Below are 15,304 nucleotides of genomic sequence, written 5' to 3' on the forward strand. Positions count from 1 at the left end.
TTTCCCAGAGGTATAAGTGATAGTGCCTCCTACAAGAAATAATACTCAGTTATTTCAGTTGGAATGTAAAACGGGATAGAAAGGTTCCCTCTTTCTGAGGTTAGATGCTGGGTATTTTCATCTTTCAGAACAGTATGTGTATATGAATGTAAAATATATTACATATACAGTCAACCATCTATATGCCACTGGCAATTAATAAGTGAGACAATGTCCAGTGTTGTTTTCCCTTAACAGCCAGATCTCACTGTACAGATTCTGATTAAAAGCCTGACTTTGCAGTGCATAAGATTAAAAATACTCCTTTAAAATAACATATTTCTGAAGATGATCCTCTCCTGGCTACAAAATCATCTTGAGACACTTGGAGGCAGGACTGCTTGATCTTGACATTTTAGCTGTGTGCAAACTGCAGTAAAATTACAATTGCATTCAGTGCTAGCTACTCTGTACCTTCTTTCCACACTGAAGAATACTCATTTTCCATGCCCTTTCTTCCAGACTGTAAAATGTGGGAAGGCAACCTCGCAGATGTCGCAGAGGTTGCCTCAGTGCAATCTTTTCCTAACATCGGTTTGCAGATCAGTCCCTCATAAGCAGCCTCCGGAAAAGGAACCATTGCTCTTTGGAGGTTTTCTTCGGTTTTGAAGACAAGGCTGCTTCTTACCTGTGCCAGTTCAAGTACTGACTTTTTCTTTTCTTCCTCCTTCAGTAAAGTGGGGTGATTCACAAAATCTTCAGAAAGATAGCATTATACACAGTTTATAGTACAAAGGGAGGGAGGGAAGGTCAGATGAATGAGCATGAAGGAGATTTCTCCTGTGTCCTTTGGAGGAGGAGCAGAAAGGTTGGGAATGGTATCTATGCACAGTAGGTGTCTGCCTTGACTACCTGACAATACATAGTCATTGCAAAGGTGAGTCCAAGAATCTGAGAAAAAAAAAAACACACGACAAATAATCATTTTTCAGTAAGTAACCCCCCCTCCTTATTTATTGAAACAACAAAAAAAAAAAAAGAGAGAAAGGCATGCTTACACTGGTTTTGTTCACACACAGGAAGACATCACATACTGCTTTTCCTGCCAGCTCGTGTCCTTGTTCTGCTTCTAGTTTCTGTCTGCCTTTTGTCCTTATCTGTATTGCTTTTTTACAGAATCAACAATGAGAGCACGGGAGAGTTGATTTCTCCATGAAAAGCAGCTACCAGATATTGGGAAGAGGTATATTGAAAATAAATGTTTGGATGTCTTTGGCTCAAAAGTATTTTACAGTAGCAACCCACAGCTGTGGGGCTGTGTGGTTATCTCTGTAGCTATTGCTTTGAAAGACAATCAGGTTCATCCCTGACCCAAAGGATGTTGTGGTTTACTTTACTGTACTTTACTTTTCCAAGTGTGTGTGTGCACGTGTCCCTGTGGGGGAATCACTGGAGACTGTCCATGCATTAATCATAACCATCAATGCCTCATCAACAATGTATGTGTCTTTCTACTCAGCCTATTCAAGAGAAGCAACAGGAAGGAGGTGGTTCTTCTCCCAGCCCAACTACTGACCTGCTGTGCCACCTCTGGTAGATTACTTCATCAGAAAAAGGGATGGGGAAGAGACTGTTATTTTCCTTCCAGTTCAAGTACTGTATGAATGTACTAAGGGGTTCTTACTATTCATTTGCAGCACCACTGTAAAAATTGTCACTGGAATAAAGGTTTGCTGGATAGATTTTTTTTTTTTTTTTATGAATTCTATTTTAAGCACCTAATTCGGCCACTTCAAATTTACTCCTTACATAAACAATAGCTCTTGTTAATGAGTATTTTGAAAGGGTATGTGAATAACACACATACTACTTTATTTATAAAGAAAAATAAGGTTATAAAGCTGTTATCTTCTTAATTTCCTGTTCTTCCACAGTGAAATAAGATTGTTAGGCTTTGGTGTGCTGTTTTATAGTAAGCACATGCCTTTTGGAAGTATCCCCTGAACACTGCCTTCTACTTCTTACCAGAGGAACACCCTCAGGGACAGCTGCATAATAAAACCTCGGTGGCTGAATTTGTTTTATAATTTTGAGCGTGTATGACTGAAGAAGATTCTTCTGCCACATGTGCTGTGTGTCCTTCAAGTTGTGTCACTGTATGATTCTAACTGTAAGTTTTTAACATGAAAAACAAAAGCTGTCACATTTGGGCCAGAACAACATTGTAACAGCAACAATAGAGGGAACCCAATTCATTTTACGTGACAGTACATCAAAACTTTTGTCATCAATTAGATTCAATCACACAGTGCAGCTGGAAGACGGACTAAAAATCTTTTGTGTTCAGAGGTGTTTTCTCTGTATTTCACAGCATTTACTAGAAATATTAATTAGCATCTTTAAAGTGTATGAACAGAAGTGTTTTCTCCCATGCATGCAAAGTAGTAATTTCTTTCTGTCAGGAAGATAGTATTCTCTTAAATACCCTAAATATAATCAAAGTAGGCCTATGAGAAGGACTCTGCCATGGGCTGCTGGGTTTTTAATGTGTCTTTTAAAGACTCCCTGAATGCTGAATAGATGCTCAAAAGCTGTTTTTTAAAATAAGGCAATATATTAACAAGAGTCTTGCATTGTCTCTCTGCCATATGATCTTGTTGTGCTTATCTTTCTTCCCTAACCATATCTGCTTATTATATTGGAAAAGAAACCCCAAAACTCTACTGAATTTGGGCCTACGAGGAGTCAGACATTTGTGTTCATAAGTTGCAGCCAATACATGACACAAGAGAGAAAGTTATGTGCCTTTCTGCCTGATCTGACATTAGTGGGAATATGAGTGGAATTCTGATCCCAGGCTTTCTCTTGCTGCTGCTAATGTTATACATTGCAAAATTTAAAAAAAAAAAAAAAGGTTAATCTAGAGTTACATGGTATTAATGATGTTAATAGGATGGCTTAGCAATGCCAACCTTTCTGCTTATATGTTGAATGTGAGAGAGGTGGAACTGGAAACTAAAGTTCTGTCTTTGCTGCATTTAGGAATGGGACTTTGGGCCATAAATAGAGGGCTGACATATAGCTGAAACAGCCTGAGCTCCAGCACAGCTTTCACCTGTGTGTCCTCAGGCTAAGGTTTGTGCCATTGGGGCTAGACTTTGACCACAACCACGGCAAGCTGAATTAAAGAAACAGGTACATAAGAGTAAGAGACCAAAATACTATACTGACAACTGATTCTTCTCTGACCAAAGTTATGCTGGAAATAACTGCAGGTCAAAATCTGATAGGCAAGTCTAAGCCAGTCTTACCTACCTTGTTTCCCTGCAATTAATAGAAAAGGAACATGGTTTTATTGGCAAGGTTGAGTAATGGTAACAACATAGAATCAATCAAAGAATGGTTTAGGTTGGAAGGGACCTTAAAGATCCTGTAGGGATCAACATCCTCAACATCCCAGCTTGCAACTTACCCTAGGACTGAGGATGGGGTTGAAGACTTAAGCTACCTTTAGGCTATCTTGAAGTTAGGTATTTAGCCTAAGCAGATAGTCCTGGCTGGAGAATTACTGGACAAATACAGGTACCCTAAAAGGCAACTCACCCTACCCTGACTGGGCTTCTGTCTTTGGAGGGCAGGGACTACCACTGAGTCTAATCTAAGCCTTAGATAAGCCACTTGGTAAAGTGCCTGCGCTTTGCAGTGCATCATAAAACAGCAAATGTGTGCAGTATGCTTAGTTCTGTACCTCATACATAGTATTTTAACTAAATTAAAACATAAAAGACTTACTTAAATCTTGCAGTTTAACATGATGCAAAATTTGGAATTATTAAAACAGGCTTGGACAGAGTATATCTGGATCTGTGGTTACTTATTTAGTTACGGTTAATTAGGATTTCAAAATGGATATCAAACTGTACCTGCACCATAGCTGTGCACAATCCAAAGATTCCCACTGCTAGTAAGTTTTCCTGGAGCCATATTTTCACTGTTTCATAGCAAGGCTGGAAAAAAAACCCCAAGAATATTATGTTAGCCATCAACACACAGCTCTGCTCCCCTGGGAATATACAGACAGAAAACAGCTAGCTCAGCCTAAACTGCTAGGTAGCCCGGATTATCATTTCATCATTGGAGCAACTACAGTGTATTTCTGGGTGGAAGCTTGAACAGGGAGTACTAACTGTAATGACACAGAAAAGTGTACCTCCAAAATGCTGCATGAGCACTGCCCAGTAACTAAAAATAAGCAATCAGTGGATTTGGGTCATCTTTGCCCTCTAAAAACCAACTAGAAGCAGTTAGAACTTCAGAATGAGCCTTTCATTTTCTCCATGTTTCAGGAAAACAAATATTTAATATATATGTATCAAACCCAAAAGTTCCAGTGTGAGCTGCTCAGTAGCTGTTCCTGCTGCACATGGGCCCATTTCATACCATTTTCCATCATTTCAAATTGCAGTATGGGCACTCCTCCATTATTTTCTTCCTGCTTTAAATTCTGCATAGCTGTACCCTCATATTCCTGGCCCAGTTTGGGGGATGGTGGAACTGGCCCAAGTGAAACCTTTCTTTAAATAACGTGTAAATAATAAATAATGTCTGTCAGACACCCTTGTGCAAAAATTGTGCCCTCTGTCTTGTAAATGTACGTGGCCCAGAATCATTCAGCCTTCAGTTAGTGGCTTTCACGTATGCATAAAGGGAAACTTATTAATGCCTATCAGAAGACCTGCACTGATCTTCTTGGTACCCTGAATAAAACAGAAGAACTTTTAAGTCCTTAAATTCAAAGTTTGACTTGGACCTCCTTGAGGGGTAGAAAGGAGCCGTGTTTGGTTGGAACTCAGCCTCTGCCATTGACAAATCCATGCGTATAAAATCTCACTAGAAAGTGGCCAAGAGAGCTTTACTCATTGTTTTCACAAACCCATTAGAACCAGCAAAACTTCCTTATAATTCCATTTCATCAGCGGGACTTACTCCAAACCCCTCCTGGGTAACTGCACTACCTGTAATGGGCACAAAGAATCGCTGAGCTAATTTCAGAGAAGAATTTAGGCTCTGATTATCTGCTCTAGAAAGATCGTGCTGAGGACATTGTAGGGTAATTATCCCATGCAGTTTTGAATGCAGAAACTCATTGCAAAAAAAGTGCTGCTGGCAATTGGGTGGAACAATTCCCACTCTCCTACGGTGCAGTGGAAGCCCCTGAACCAGGATTCCTGGCAGGAGCAGAGCACTCCAGGCTCACACAGTCCTCTTGCCTCACGACTGCCTGGGCCATGATAAGCTACGGCTGCTGCTCCGGGGCTTGTGCTATGTGTGTGGACAAGCCATTTGCCTTTATCTCTACCCGATTCCAGTAAGCAAGACATGAAAAAGGACAATCCTGTCATTTCCTAGCTAGATCTAACTAGACTGTGCTTCAGAGCAGTACTGGAAGGTACTTACTTGTCTGCGACGTGAAACAGCAGCTCAGAGCCTACTGAAAGGAAAGCCTTCGGCTCATAAAAATAATTAAATTGGCAGTTTCGTTGGAGGTCAAAAGCCATAACTCAACACGAGCCTTCTGAAACCACCTGATTAAAGATGCGTAAGGGTACAACGTACCTTATCATCTGTATAGCCCTGCAAATGACTAGCTGCCTGCCCTTTACCTGGGTTACAATGCAGCTGCTGAGCTGCTGCTGGAGAGTTACTCACCGCTTTCCACCAGGTCCCCGGGGAATGGAGTCCACAGTTCTCACTGAATTCTAAGCAGCAGGAGTCTGGCACCCGGGTTGTATTGTACACTTCAAACCAGTCAGTATAGTTGGAGACTCCACAGCATCTGAACTGGAGAAAGAAGCAGCGAGATGATACTGTAAGTATGATCTGTCACTGACTTCTGCTCATTCTGCCGTCTTCCTCCTGGAGTTGGACATTCAGTGCATTTCGATGACACCAGCAGCGGTTTGACATTTTAAAGAAATACAGTATTTCCTCAGCCTTACCCAAATAGACCCTTTCCCCCACTCTTTTCTATGTTTAAATATGGTCTTGTATGTAGCTAATGTTGCTATAAGAAGCAAAGGCACCTATTTGCAGTGGCAGGACACCGCAGGAGCTGAAACAGGATAACCCCAGTCAAGTGCTGAGGTTAAGAGTTGATGTGACTGAGCAGGATTATAACAATCGTTTGCAGCTTGTTGTCAGGAAAAAAATTATTTAAGATAGAGCTACAGCACCCAGGAGACGAAGATACTGGGATCTCTACAGTACACTACTTCTGAAATCATGATTGAAGTTAACGAGGCAAATTTCTCTCTAAGCTGTTAATTACGGATCACCTCTGAAAGTCATTGTCAGTCAGTAAAAGATGTATTTCCTCCTCTTCTCTCTTTGGTGCAGTTCCTTAATGTCATCATCTGATGCTGCTAAATAGTGGTGCTTTAAGCGTCTGCATACGATGAGACACTGCATAATGACTATGTCAGTGCTAAATCAGAAAGTTTGTTCGGCTTTGGTAGCAGGATGAAAGGTACAGGATATGTATGTAACAGTACAGGGAATGGCTCTGCGACCATCTTCCCCCTCTGGGAACTGGTATATTCCTGTGATACAAAATAAGCTGAGACTCATTACCATATAGATGTATACACCATCTGTCACTCCTATGCTAACTCAAAACTATGAATTTGTCGGTATTTAGACACTTTACCACTAATGAGTAAAACAAGACGACACTGGGCTGCAGAACTGCTCTCTGCTGTTGGCAGTACTTCACACTTTTTCAAGGCTATGCCAGCCACCTACTTAGCCCCAAAATGACTTGCCAAGATCTTCTTTTTAAAATGTGATTTTATATAAGCCTGTGCAGTATTTTTTGCATCCCTATAGAGACCATTCCTCCTGTTTCTGATAGAGCCATAATCATGCAGACGTTTGCATCACCAAGACCAAGGACCTAATTCAGATCCTGATATTTACATTGGCCTGAGGGAGAGTTTTCCCTATATACACAATAGTTGTAGAGTCTATGGGCACAGAAGGCTGAGTGTTCAGGTCGTTGCACGCACAAGATCTGCCATGCAAGACCAATAGAGGGCAGAGGTGTCACACGTTGCCTTACGCATCATATGTTGCTTAAAGGACTGGCAGAATGTAGTCCGCGATAGAGACATTTCAGTGCTCACAGCACTGCTTTTCTTCTGCCAAACAAAAGTCAGAAATCTTTCCCAGACTAACATCTAACCCCGCAAGGTTCTGCTCAGAATTCTAATTTGGTCCATAGCAGGAATCAATCTTTAGCTTGCAACCGTTTGATTTGCGAGTTTATGGGCTTCATTTTCTACAAACTGAGTTGAAAGTAAGAAAAAGTTTGTGACTTTCTTTTTATCCTCTATGTTCCTGTACACAAGACAGGAACTACGTGCATAACAGGTCCCAAAAGTGGATAGGAGCACATGGAACACATGGCATGCATTTCAGGAAAGCTGGTTTATCTGGAAATCTAACAAGAAGGTCTTGCAGGCTGTCATCATTAGAGTCAGGAGGCAGTTCTTTGACAGACAGTGAGAAGTGACAGCTTGTAAATAGCAAGCCTTGAAAACGTGGCTCATCTGTGATGTAGCGAGTGCAACAGTAAGGGCTGAGACATTTGAGTGATGTTCTGGCCAAACACAAGTGACACAAATTTGCATAAATCAGGACTAGACCACTTCTCCCCATAATGTTGCATGGCTGAGGGTGTCAAAGTCTGACAGACTAAGGAGACGAAGATGAAGTACAGGTTTTGTAGTTAAGGGTTCACTAACAGTGTTGAGAACAGCTGCTCCTATGGAGCCTGTGAAGCAGAAGGTGGCTAGGCCATGACCTAGGGTTGGAACTCCAAAGAGTAAAACTTCTTGGTAAGTCAGAAGGTGGAAATAGGAGGGGATGCAGTTGCAAAGACAAGCTGCAGTCGGACGCACATTGCCTGCCCATGCAGAATCTCTGTGAATTGTACAAGAGCAGAGGATTAAATATTGATGCTTGCCTGCCACTGCTGGCAGACAAGGCAGTCCCAGCAATGGGAGAAAGGCCTAAGAAAAGATCAAGGGTAAAAAAGAATGAAGTAGCATGAGGATCCAGCCTTAGGTCTGGAAGAAATAATGTCTGGAACTATAACTAGAAGAGATGTCATGTTGGAAGACCAATGACGGATGAGTGGTGGAATTAAGCAGTGGATGATGCACAGTCCTAAAGGAGAGGAGGTAATAAAGGCAGAATCATAGAATCACTGAGGTTGGAAGGGACCTTTAAGATCATCAAGTCCAACCATTAACCTACCCTGACAAAACCACTTCTAAACCATGTCCTAAAGTACCACATGTACCCTTTTTTTAAACACCTCCAGGGATGGCGAATCCACCACCTCCCTGGGCAGCCTATTCCAATGTTTAATAACCCTTTCAGTGAAAAAATGTTTCCTAATATCCAATCTAAACCTCCCTTGACATAACTTGAACCCATTTCCTCTCATCCTATCACTTGTCACCAGGGTGAAGAGGTCAGCCCCCACCTCGCTACAACCTCCTTTCACGTAGTTGTAGAGAGTGATAAGGTCTCCCCTCAGCCTCCTTTTCTCCAGGCTAAACAGCCCCAGTTCCCTCAGTCATTCCTCATAAGACTTGTCCTCCAGACCCCTCACCAGTTTTGTAGCCCTTCTCTGGACACGCTCCAACACCTCAATGTCCTTCTTGTAGTGAGGGGCCCAAAACTGAACACAGTACTCAAGGTGAGGCCTCACCAGTGCCTAGTACAGGGGGATGATCTAGGCCTGCTAGATCTAGTCCTCCCTAGTCCTGCTCATCACACTATTCCTGATACAGGCCAGGATGCCATTGGCCTTTTTGGCCACCTGGGCACGCTGCCGGCTCATATTCAGCCAGCCATCCACCAATACCCCCAGGTCCTTTTCCGACGGGCAGCTTTCGAGCCACTCCACCCCAATCCTGTAGCGCTGCATGGGATTGTTGTGACCCAAGTGCAGGACCCGGCATTTGGCCTTGTTGAACCTCATATCATTGGCCTTGGCCCATCAGTCCAGTCTGTCCAGATCCCTCTGCAGAGCCATCCTACCCTCAAGCAGATCAACACGCCCGCCTAGCTTAGTGTCATCTGCAAACTTACCGAGGGTGCACTCGATCCCCTCATCCAGATCATCGATATAGATATTAAAGAGAACGGGCCCCAGCACCGAGCCCTGGGGGACACCACTTGTGACCGGACACCAACTGGATTTAACTCCATTCACCACCATTCTCTGGGCACAGCCATCCAGTCAGTTTTTTACCCAGCAAAGAGTACACCTGTCCAGGCCATGAGCAGCCAGTTTCCCCAGGAGAATGCTGTGGGAAACGGTGTCAAAAGCTTTGCTAAAATCCAGGTAGGTAACATCCACAGCCTTTCCCTCATCCACTAAGTGGGTCACCTTATCATAGAAGGAGATCAGGTTTGTCATGACTTGCCTTTCACAAACCCATGCTGACTGGGCCTGATCACCCTGTTCTCCTGCATGTGCCGTGTAGAAGAGTACTAACACCACAGAGACCAGAGAGTTCACAAGCAAGTGAGCAAGCGCTGTTCAATGAAGACCAAGTCAGGGGAATGGCATCTCTAGGGAGCAGTGGTACTGACCCATGGCAGTAGGTGAAAGAGGCAAGAAACAAGGAAACCAGCAGCAGTGGGATTGAACGGGTCGCCAGTCCAGATTCAGCAAAGGGGTCCAGCTAGAAGCCAAAAAAATGGATAAACTGAGAGCTCAGTAAATCCAGAGACCTCATTATGGAGGCCCAAGTAGAGAAGAGAGAGCGTGGGAGTGATTTTGGATCATGGGACAAGTGACTGATTTATCCTGTATGCATGAAGCTGAACAATAAGTAGCCAAATTGTTGAGGGAGATGAGGGACTATTAGAAGAATGGGGAATATTGAGGACAAAGAGTCAAATAAGAGGATTTTTTACAGTCGTCTTAGATTTGAGAGCAATGTTCTCTTTTTAAAATTTACAAGGTTTCTGAGCAAGGATAGTTGGAAACAGTCCCACACTTGAAGGATGGAGAAAGGTCAGGTCACATCAAGGATAATTTCTGTCACCAGCAGTTTGTTGTAGCCAGTTACACCAGACTTCATGTTCTTCCACAAAGGCTAATGTTCTGCCAATGCCAGAAAGTTAAACTGCCTGACTGTCATGAAACAATTACAGACTTGCCACAGCTGCATTCATTCTGTGGTCACGTTTAAGGTCCTGCGTTAATCCCTTCACTAAAGTGATAAAATTAGACAAGGTTGCCTAACTGATTCGAGCTGTTCCTAGTTTCAATAGGGAACAATGCACTTGTGGTTTTTAGAAACAATTACAACTAATAGTGCTTATTTTGGGGTACGCAGACTTTAAAAGGGGGTAATCTGTAGAAAATGTCAGCTACTGTCTTAAAGAGCAGTAACATTAAGACACCTTGACTTGGACACCTCAAGTCCCTTGATTCTTGGGCTCGCAGCTGTGAAGGAGCATGCGTGATTAGATGCAATTGTACCTGCCCACAAGAACAAATGCAGGTACTTACGGCATAAGGTGACAGTCGGGTAGGAATTCTGGGGACACACGTACAGTGTTTGGCAGAGTTGCTCAAACAAGCAAAAGCTTGTCAAATGCCTCTCAGTATCTAAGCTCCTGCTGCTAAAACATCCCCAGGACTACTGACGATACACTGCTGTTTGCTTCACGTTTCACGTGGGAGGCTCTGTCTCCCGAGATATCAAAACACATTTTTCCCCCTTCCTTGTTAAAAGAGACATAAATCGCTCCCCTATTGATTACCCGTGGGGTTCTGAAGCAGCTCGTCAGTTCCCAAGAGCTCAGGACATGCAGGGGCTGCTCAACACAACGATGCAGTCAAAGGTCGTGCTGCTGCGGTGTGCTTTTCCCAGCCGAGCAATACCGAACAGCACTGTGGTCTCTGTGCTGTATTTATGGAATGCAATGCTGCTTACAGATAGCTTTATTTTCGTGTTAACAAGTAATTGCAGCTCTAGCACGGGATATCTAGGGCTGGTAATTGATGTTAAACATAAAGTTTCTATCTTAGTGCAATAGAAATGTAAGGAGTTGGATTCTTGTATGTATTTTACAGGCAATGCTGGTATTGAAGGCTAAGTAGGCCGTATTTTCTTTGCCAAATTCCTGCAAAATCAGCCAGGCTGGAATAGGGTTCATGAAAATAAACAGACACCCAATCCTTGTTGCAATTCCTGGTTCTCCAATTTTTGGGAATGTGACAGAGAACTAGGGATGGGGTAGGGTGGTGCCTTTTATTCGCCTTTTTCCTCCTTCACTGTAAAAAGTGTTTAATGGGTGGTTTGGATTACTTCAGCAGTAATCCTGAAGTATGGTTTGATCTAACAGAATCAATGACTGGGGTAGAGAGAGATAGGTCAAATTCTGTTCTCGGTTCCAGTGGTCTAAATAGACATGAAAGGCATTACACAGCAGTAAAAGTGAGCTGAATTTGCTCGCTTTAGTGAAGCTAATGCGTTTTCTGCATGCCTCTCGAATTACTGCCTGGTTAGTTAAAAGAAGAAGTGTTCAAATATTGATCACAAAGATGTTGGGGATGAAGCAACATTTTAAAAATTAATGCCTATTTCTCATTTCCTAATGATCTCCACCTGTAATGTTAACCAGTCCTGGTTGGTAAGGAGTGTAATGCAGCTCAGGGTAACGTATATCCTAAACTATTAGAACTTTATTCATGTTTAAAATCACTTTGTACACTTTCATAGTCTTCAGTCACAACACACAAAAGTCACTGGCTGGTGTTTCTGATCCTCTTAAGGTTTGAAACACCATTGAGAAGGGCTGTGAGTTTGGTTTGCTGAAGGTATTAAAAAGAAATCAATAAAATGTTCTAATTTGAAACAGCTCCCTGCCCTAGAGGCTTAATACAACTGCAAAATGGGTCTAGTGCTTTTCCTCTAACATGCAAGCAGCTCAACCCAACTCCTTTATCGGTAATCTGAACAGAGCAGTCATGGACCAAAACTACAACTTCCTCCTTAAACATGGGCCTGATGGACCCTGTTTTTTCCTTGTTCCCAGTTACTTAGGAATAGTATACTTCTGTTAAAAAAAAAAAGAAAAATATTTCTCAAGGCACAAAGGCTTCGGAGAAGAAAGCCCCCCCTGAAACGTGCTCAGGCCTTTCACACTTTATGAAGAAATACAGTAATCAGCACTCACAACTCGCTGTGTGCACACTGGGTGTCCGTACTCCCAGTCAAAACCCCCCTCTGATTTGTGATCAGCCAGCCCCACAAAAAGGAAATGCCGTCTAAACATGGTTCTGTTTCTGGAAAAGCTTTTTTTCCCCTTCTTTAAGCAAAGGTTGCCATACACAGTCATACTTAGTGACCTCAGGGTGGGGATGGTGTCTATCTAAGCTAATAGTAGGAGAAATGTAGAACTACGCCAGAGCTTAGATCCCTCATGTCTGAGCCTACCACTTTAACCACGGTGCCATCTTTCTGCTTAAGCTCTGAAAAATACTTTTGCAAAGAAAGGAGTGTGAATGCAGAGAGGACAAGGGAGAAGGACTCATTATGATTTCTGTGGCTGTCATGTTTTTCATATGTCATGCTTTCTTCTGAGCCTGCTGTTTTCCATCCACATACAGACATAGCCCATCGTTCAACCAATGACTGATGTCATTGTCATTGCTGACAGTGCTGAGACATGGTCCTATAATGGCAATGTGATTAGCTCTGCTGTGGGGTTTTTGAGAGCTGTCTCTTAGGAGCCAGAATGCAAACAGCAAGCCTGGGCTGGGACTTTCCTTTCAGAAAGTTCCCTGTATTGCCCTAATCCTCCTATCAGTGATTACACTCTACTGATTAGGGATGTAAGGGATAACAATTATTACTGAACACAAAAAATAATACTTGGCATTTACATAGCACTATTCAACTGCAAAGTGTTTTACATAATTAACCATGCTGGGATTGCCTTCACTGCACCACTGCAATACTCTATTCCTAAATAGTTTTGAAAGATACATGTGAAAACCAATTATGCAGAGCAGTAAAAATGGATTTGTGGGAGCTCTTTGCTTTTCTCCTCAGTGCCCAGTCCAGGGAGCACGGAGACTTTAACACTACGGTACTCTCAAGAGAGCGCATGGTAATTTCACAATTGCCATGTTAGAAAAGACAGTGATGTAACATGAGTGTACGTGGCTTGCAAGATGGCACTTTCCTATTATCTTTTGGGCTCCTAAGACCTAGCTACCCTTAGTTTCACCTGAAACTTATAAAATGCTCTTTAAACTGTAATAGGTTGCAAGGCCAAAAAAATCATTAAGACGATTGAGCATGATCTGTAGCACTACACAGACCGCAGACTATCGAGTCCTGCCTCAAACCCAAGCTTGTCGCTGAACAAGACCATTTCTTTTAGAAAAAAAACCCCGTCTTGACTTTAGAGAAAAAGGATCCACCATCCTGCTGTACAATGGCATCCTACCATCAGATATCTGTATCTCAAGTTTTTAGCACTTGGATCAATTACAGGGCCCTTTCCTTTCAAAAACCTTTTCCCTTGCTGCTCTCTTTCTAAGGACTGCAATCACATCACTACTTCTTCTTTTCCTGGTTATATAAAGCTTTTAAAATTTCTCATCATAATGTAAATTTCAAATAGTCTCATTATTATTTTACATATTTTTCTGAATCCAATCCAACTTGTGAACATCTTGAAAAAATCTGACTAGGTGAACTAGACAGTATATATCGTTACACCTATTTAACAGAAAGGGAAGCAGAAGCATGGTGTTTATATCCCGTGAGTCCTCCAAATAATGTTTTCCCCCACCTTTGCTATATGTTTTCAATAGTTCTTGGGGTGTCACTGATTATAACCAGATAAATTTTTACTGCAAACATCTTAATACTAGTAATTTTTAGTACATTTTCACTAAGCAGAGTTAAGTTAGTGTAAAAGAGTAAAACTTCTAATACTGTTTGATATAAGCAATGATATTAAAAATTTTATCTACATTTCACATGGCTTACTCTTGGGCTAGCACCACAAAATGCATTCCTCTTGTCAGTAATTGATGCCTTCTCATATTTGATCAGAGAAGAAGATAGAAAGATCATAGGAAGAGAAAAATATTAACAATGCTGCAAGATGCTGAGGCCTTTTAAAGGTAACCAAAAGAACCTTCCACATGCAGATGTTAGGATGTGGGACCGGAAGGCTTATTAGCTTGTTTGTTGGACCTGAGCTGTTTGTCTTTCACATGCAGTACTGTTGCTGTCAACCTACTGCACTCAATGCAGACAGCTTCCACAGCCCCAAGGATGCACATGGAATTTGGCCAACTAGTTCTTTTGTTTTTTTAGTGACCCCAAAATTTTAATTTCGCAGACCTTTTCTTAGCAGCCTGCTGGTCCTGTTATTTTGTATCGTACAGAAGAGTATATGTGAATCTAGACACTACCAGACTGAAAGATGTTTGGGATTTCAGTCCAAGTGGCAATAGAGGAAGTAAAGGGTAAATGAGCAGGTATATTATATCAGAATGTGGTAGATAGCCCATCCATCATCTCAAGTAGTTCATATAATCTTGGAAGCATTGGGAGAGGTTATCATCTTTGGCCGATTTAAGACATTTTTGGCCGAGGCAAGACTAAAGCCCTGCCTGTCTGTACCATGCTAACACCTCTGGAGAATTTGAGAAAGAAATTTGAGAAAGAATTTGAGAAAGCCAAGGCAGTACAAGTCCTTCTTCCTCAAGCAGAAGAAAAGTTGGAGCACTTTTCCTCATTCAAGAAGCACAGAAAATCGCATCAGAAAGATCACCCCCAAGAGAACTGATTGAACTAAATATGAAAAAGAGAAGGACAGAGCTAATAAACCTGAACTGTCAGTGATACTGTTTCCTCAGAAAGCCAGACAAGGACAAAAGGAGGAAGCCATCTACAGCATTCACCAGTCCCTTATGAGACAAACACTGGCAGAGTGCTGTCAGAGAATCAGAGGGATGCAACAGCGGTGGCAACGTAGCAAAAAGCAGTCCCAGCCCATCTGTGATGGGGGATGATTGAATTCTGCTGGGAAAAACGTACTGACTGTAGGAGGAGGTTGTAAACACCATGGCGGGGTTCCATTTTGAACTAGTGGAAAACAACAATGGCAACGAAAGGAGACAAGACAGAAGTGAAAAGGTGTTAAAGTGGTTCTTTGTTGTTACGCTATTGCTCTTCATTCCAGCATAAGCTGTCCCTGTGACTTCAAAGTG

General features: G+C 42.2%; 1 protein-coding gene across 1 annotated transcript in view; it reads right to left on the reverse strand.

Moving 5' to 3' along the window:
• Nucleotides 1-704: 704 nt before the first annotated feature.
• TSPAN4 (tetraspanin 4) overlaps nt 705-15,304 on the reverse strand; it is a gene marked incomplete at its 5' end in the record, with an annotated part of 219,856 nt that continues 205,256 nt past the window's right edge. Inside the window, 3 exons of the mRNA XM_082485192.1 lie at nt 705-930; nt 3,903-3,986; nt 5,689-5,820. Of these exons, the coding sequence (XP_082341318.1) occupies nt 862-930; nt 3,903-3,986; nt 5,689-5,820 (285 nt within the window). The 3' untranslated portion in view covers nt 705-861. The remainder of the gene's footprint in view (nt 931-3,902; nt 3,987-5,688; nt 5,821-15,304) is intronic.

The sequence above is a fragment of the Vanellus vanellus genome (genome assembly GCF_965231255.1).
Source record: "Vanellus vanellus genome assembly, chromosome: 6".
NCBI lineage: Eukaryota > Metazoa > Chordata > Aves > Charadriiformes > Charadriidae > Vanellus > Vanellus vanellus.